Genomic DNA, 6,087 nt, shown 5'->3' on the forward strand with positions numbered 1-6,087 from the left:
GCACCATGTGCCGGCCGAACAGGAGCATTAGACATGTGGACTTGCGCAGAAAAACAAAAATGCAAAAGTGTAGACAGGCGTATCCATGCTAGCGCCCATCCCCTTTTCAAACGGCTGCCTACTCAAATCTGGCAGACTGGACACACGTGGAGGTAAATCTATGTGAATCCGATGCATTGCTCTACGACAAAGGGGCAAATGTAAAGCGCTCTAAAACTAAATTTACACACAAATGTAACCTTAACTACGTTCTATTAAAGCAAAAAACCAGGTACTTATGTGATTGAGAGATAATTCAGAAAGATACACATTATTGAGCACATTTAAGACAACAGAGATGAAGCTCCAAGCGGTGACAACAGAAGTGATTTCCTCAGGGTGAACCTGACTTCAGGCATCTGCTTTGCTGCTCCACATTGTCCAGTGCCTTCTTTCTGGCTTACGTCCTTATTCACACGTTTGAGGATGGTGATGAAATCATCATTCCTTGAATAAATACAATGTACAAAAACGTTACTATAACCACCATGGCACAGATTACGATCAAATAGTGCACAGTACACACGGTTCATATTAATGGTTATGGTCAAACTACATATTTCATTTAGAGTTATGTATTTACCTGCAACAACCCTCCTTTAGCTTCTGACACACTCCTTGGATGAACCAGCTCCCTTCGGTTGTTGATCTATATGATACATGGTCCTCAACAGTAGCGAAAGCAACCAGAACATCGGCCTCTTCAGGAATGCATTGTAGGGATGAATCATCAGCCTCCAGGTCTGCAAGCAACACTCCACGGTGTCTGTGCGGTCCCTGGCAGGCCTGGATCAGGAACACTTTGGGTTTGCCTGTGAGGGCCGACTGGTCGCTCGACTTGAAAGTTTTAGTTATTTGTTTAATGGTGAGGGACTTCCAATCCGTCTCGAAGACTTCGCCCTTTAAGCCGTGGCTCAAAATGCAGCAGATGAAGGCATCTCCATGCTTCAGAGGAGTCTTCAGTTCAGTAAACCCGCTGCAGATCCACTCCTTGACGTTGAAGTCCTGCAGCCTGGAGGGGTCGCTCAGAGAGGCAAAGTGCCTCAGTGCTCGCTCCATCTGGTCCTTGGTTTGGTCTTTGCACATCAGCACTCTGAAGCGTAGCCAAGTGAACACCTCTGCCAAACATTCTGCAGGACAGGGATACAAAAAAACAAAACTAAGTTAACCTTCAAACACAAACAAACGAGAGAATGATGTGAAACAGTGCAGCCGTCTGTTATGTAACATACCAGCATCTTTATCGGTTCCTCTTCTCATTGTGCCATCCATGAAGTGCTCATTGTTTATGATGACACAGAGGCCAACGGGCTGGCTCTCCAACAGGTACCGCTCCTCCTTGAAACAATGAAAACAATGGAAACAAACATAAAAAGACTTAGACTTTGCTTTCTTGTATCCCTTCTTATTTTTTATCATTTTAAGGGCAACACGGGCTCTTGACCTGTAAGAGGCAATTAAACACAAAGTTTAAGTCACTTCCCCTGCAGTCAAATGATGAAAAGACGTCACTGAAGGACGGCGTGTTTGTTTTTGAGACGTTAAAGTTTCATTACAGGAGCCTTAAAAACGCTCTGTTGGTTATTTAAACTGCTCAGCAATATGTTATCAGTTCTATTTGTTGGATTTTTATTCTCCTTAAGTCTTTACATTCTAAAATCAAAATGAGGACATAAACAAAACGTACACTTGACAGCGACACAGATCTGGTAGCCCATGTGTTGGATCTGACTGATGGAGTACCGCAGGTCGGTTAGGGTGTCACTGGCGAGCAGCTCAAAGGAGAGACACATGTGTGTGTTGTAAAGGAAACTGTCGTTCATCTTTACACACAGGCTGCAGGGAACAGACAAAACAAAGGTTAATGGCTGCACTTGCACCATGAACAAACTTTTTATCTTAGATGTTTACAAAGCACTTTGCAACTGAAATAGCTTGGGGTTAAATGTCTAGCCCAAAGACACTGTGGTAACCAGACAAGTTTTTTTTACTTCCGTCTCTCTCCACTGTCCCATCCCTGGCGGGATGTGGCATGATGTTGCCTTGTGTTGATACCCCGATACTCACCAGCTTCCTTAAAGCTGCGCTTACAAAATTGGGTACAATTATCAGTGGACATCCTTTTAGACTCTCCCATCATGGATAAGTTCTCCGAACAGTATCTGTTTCACCGCTGGAGAATCCTGTTTAGGAAAACTTCTGCTTGCATAGAAATCCTGTCAATGAAAACAAAACAGTATTTATTTATTTCCCTAACCTACTTTATTAAATTTAATCTTTATTAAATCTCTCTATGAATGATTAAACTTTAAACTCCTTTTTAAAATCTTTTAATTTGATTAAATGTCTTGAAAACAACAACCAACATGACTTACATGACTGACATACAACACATGGTGGTTAACCACCATTAAACGTTGACATAATAACATAATACTTAATAAACATAAACTGCCACTGTGGTTTTAGGCCCTTTCCTCCCCCCCCCTCTCCCTCGTACTCATCCGCCTTTTTTTTTCTCTATCCCTTGTTCTCGCTTCCTTCAACCTCTTTCTTGCTCTCCGTTGCCTCTGTAGTGCCTCTCTCTTCACTTTCGCTGCCTTCTGCCACTCTTCTTTGAAGAAGGGGTCCTCCAGGGCGTCGGCCAGCGTCAGCCTCTTTGCCGGGTCGTACCGCAACATTTTCTTGATGACGTCAAACAACTGACGCACCATCCTTGCCTGCGACTTCATATACCACTGATGAGAGGACAGAGAGGAACACAAAAGAGAGAAAAAAGAGGTGGAGGGCGGAATATTGAGTGAATTTCAAGAGAAGAACAATCGCACATAACAAAGACACTTTTCTTCTGTCAGTACAACGCACGTTTGTCACTTCAGGACCCCGCTTGTAATTCTTTTTATTCATTTTCAACTCGTCTTACCTCAAGAGGTTTGAACTTCTGACTGAGGGCCTTCCCAGCTAACGACCCTTTGTCCCACTTGAGGTGACCATTGAGGAAATACTTCTTCCTGAGAGGGTAAGGACGTCAGTATGAGCAGCGTTCTATTGTGCGTGTGTGTTTGTGTTGATTTAAGAGGTAAATTATAGTGTATGTTTTCTCACCTCGTGTTAGCAACCATCAAATCAGGCACTGGTCCTAGGATCCTCTCCATCATGGCCAAGTGCTTACGGTCTTCATTAGTCTGTCCGGAGATTGAGAGAAAAGGTTCAGCAAACCAGATTCAGTAGCACAGAGGGAAAGACAGAACGAGACTTGATTAAGAAGATTATCAGGTTTAACTGCTGCTGCTGCTCCAAATAATTTGAGACAGTCAGAGCTCACAAATAACTCAAAGGATTAAATCTTACTATGTATGTGTATTCGTCCAAGTATTGCACAGTATACATGTCCAAGAGCGGTTTTGCAATACCCTGCTGTCAAGTCCCAGGTTTTAAGCTGCTTCTCTGCTTCCTCTCATCTTAAAATAAGAGCCGACACAAGTGCTCTTGGTTAACCACACAATGGCTTGTGGACAAAGCCTGCCAGAGTGGAAAGTGGGAGCTAGTATTTTGGGTTAAGCTGTCTTTGCTACACTAAGATGTCAGGATTTCCGAGCAGGTGGATGCTTGTATGATGCATCCACCAATAAATGTTTATTTGATAAATATGGGCCCAGATCCTTTTATTTTACCTACTACCTTAAAGCATGGGTGAGGCCGCGGTGTTGGATGTAACCTGTAACCTTCTGGTGGTCTTCACCTGTTTAAATAAGGTGGAGCCTTGGTAGAACTCAAAGAGGATGCACCTACGTCTCTACTATTGCCTAAGCCCACTATGGACCTTTGCCTAAGCCTAACATATTCTCCAAATTATACTAATCAAAAATAATAAATACACATATATATATATATATATATATTGATTTACTCAAAAACAAGAAATAAACTTACAAATCACAAAGACGTAGTAGTAATAACACCATGATGGATCACAAAAAGAATGCATGGATGTTGACAACTCAAATAAACACTAAGGAAATAAATAACGTCATTTTATATTTAAATTAAAGCAATCACAATTTATCTCTACGAAATTCGCTTAAAATCACAAGTCACAGTTCAGTTATACAAAAAAAGACAATTCGTAGACGTCACGAAGTAGTAATAACAACGTGATTTATTTCAAAACAATACATGGATGTCGACAACTCAAATTAATAACATGTTATTTGATATGTGAGTTAAAAACAATCCGGTTTATCGATACAAAATTCGTTTAAAGTCACAGGTCAAATAGAATATAAATAAATATATCACTTAAATCCAATAAATATAATATATTCATTGATACACGGTGGTGTGAATGATAATATATATATATATATATATATATATAAATAAGTTTGTTTGTATTCCCATGTGGAATAGACAAGGGGGAGGAGTCTGTGAGAGGCAGCCTATAAATAGAGGAGCCCTCAGTCTCCTCACTCACTCTTGCTCTGAACGTGGTAGTGGAAGGACCTCACAGCTCAGATAGAAATATTTAGCTTTTTCACGTTCCTAAAAAGACCTGAGGAAGACCCAAGAGGGTCGAAATGTCGGGAGGAGGCACGCAACAGTCACATGTTTTGAGTTTTTGATTTTATTTTCTTAGTTATTGTGTTTTTGATTTAATATCATGCAAAAAACAATAGTTCCAACTTGCACTCTGCGCTTTCTCAACTATTCACCTCACAACCCCCGAGTTTTTTCCTGTCGTGCAGGCAGTGCCATCAGTTGTGATACCGACGCACATGTCCCAGCTTAGTCCCACTGAACTCAAATACAAGTCCACGTAGCTGAACATGTCCTCTGCAGTCGTAGTAGTAGGGAGCTCTTGTGTAGAGAAATTGTTCCTGCAAGTCCCCGTCCCACACGTTTCACGTATACGAGGTGAATTAATTGCAGAACAAACAGCGGATGGTGACAAACACAGATAACTAAAAGTTGAAGCTTTATTTTTCATTTTAGATAAATGTATGTGTAACCTACTATAATAAGGCTCATGTCTGACAGACGGAATAGTTTGGATGTGCTTTTTAAACTTTCAGGCCAAGTAATGACGGAGTGTGTTTATTTATAAAGCATATGAATTTAAAACTTGTAAATGAATGACATGAAAATATGAATACAACAAATTTCCATGACGACTTCAAAACTTTTGGTATTTGTCGACCTTCCTGGGGGGACACTAGACTGAAAGCTCTGGGAACTCGACTAATTCCTGGCAGTTAGTGCCTGTTTATGGGATGCGAGTTACACGAGTTCCCCCCTTCTCGTCTCAAAACTTAGGACGACCAAGCTTTCTGTTGCTACGGAATAGTATCCAATACCATTAAGGACAATTGTGAATCTAATCCCTCTCATTAACTTGTATTTTATGGGTCTTTTATTGCATCTCCTCCCCCCGCACTGTCTTCACTTTCTCTCTAGCCATTGTTTTTCCTTTGCCATGTTTGTAAAGCTCTTACAAACCTAGCTCGAGTCATTTTGTTTGTGCTGAACCTGATTAGACACAGAATAAGACATCTGGCTCTCTCACCCTATTTGCCGTGGCATACAGCGTGCCCCTCTTGGTGCTTTTGAAAACCCCATGCATCCCACGCGTGTCGGACAAAGTTAGCTGGACACTTGCATAGGTCATCAACAAGCTGAGGACAGAAATGGACATGAGAACACAGGATAGAACAATTTGTTCAGGGAATCCCCCCCCCCCCCCCAAGACGTAGGATCAAATATAATATTTCATCACAAATTGAGTGTACAAAAATGTGTGAATGTTGTTATTACTACAGTACTACTTCGGGTTCCTCGACACCATCGACAGTAACGGGCTGAAACATACCCCTGCTATCGCTTTTACCAAAAGCATTGCAGTTAATGAAGATTATACATTCATTCATGAGATGCTTGATTTTATATGTTAAACGTACTATACAGGGAAAAACATGAACAAGGTTTATGTTGAGTCAAAGCTTTATTTACATACAGCACAAGTGAAGAAACAACAAGAGAAAATACCGCAGA

At 41.1% G+C, this 6,087-nt stretch overlaps 1 protein-coding gene across 1 annotated transcript; it reads right to left on the reverse strand.

Annotated features, from left to right (window-relative positions):
- Positions 1–286: 286 nt before the first annotated feature.
- On the reverse strand, positions 287–5,881 carry LOC133010496 (caspase-8-like). Its single transcript, XM_061078083.1, has 9 exons — positions 5,859–5,881; positions 5,603–5,711; positions 3,145–3,224; positions 2,963–3,050; positions 2,631–2,777; positions 1,727–1,780; positions 1,272–1,377; positions 623–1,169; positions 287–486 (listed from the first exon to the last, which is right to left on the reverse strand). The coding sequence occupies exons 1-9, from the start codon at positions 5,879–5,881 to the stop codon at positions 324–326; spliced, it is 1,317 nt and encodes a 438-aa protein (XP_060934066.1). The 3' UTR covers positions 287–323.
- Between the last annotated feature and the right edge of the window lie 206 nt (positions 5,882–6,087).

The sequence above is a fragment of the Limanda limanda genome, chromosome 9 (assembly GCF_963576545.1).
Source record: "Limanda limanda chromosome 9, fLimLim1.1, whole genome shotgun sequence".
NCBI classification, from domain to species: domain Eukaryota; kingdom Metazoa; phylum Chordata; class Actinopteri; order Pleuronectiformes; family Pleuronectidae; genus Limanda; species Limanda limanda.

What these genes read in the sequence shown, in the direction of transcription:
- LOC133010496 (XM_061078083.1), bottom strand. Translation starts at nt 5,881, where the DNA reads ATGGTGTCGAGGAACCCGAAGTA. An exon ending in TGTATGCCACGGCAAATAGG is followed by an intron (nt 3,225 to 5,602) that starts GTGAGAGAGCCA and finishes ATCTCCGGACAG; the next exon opens with ACTAATGAAGACCGTAAGCA. An exon ending in GATCTGTGTCGCTGTCAAGT is followed by an intron (nt 1,378 to 1,726) that starts GTACGTTTTGTT and finishes CATTGTTTCAAG; the next exon opens with GAGGAGCGGTACCTGTTGGA.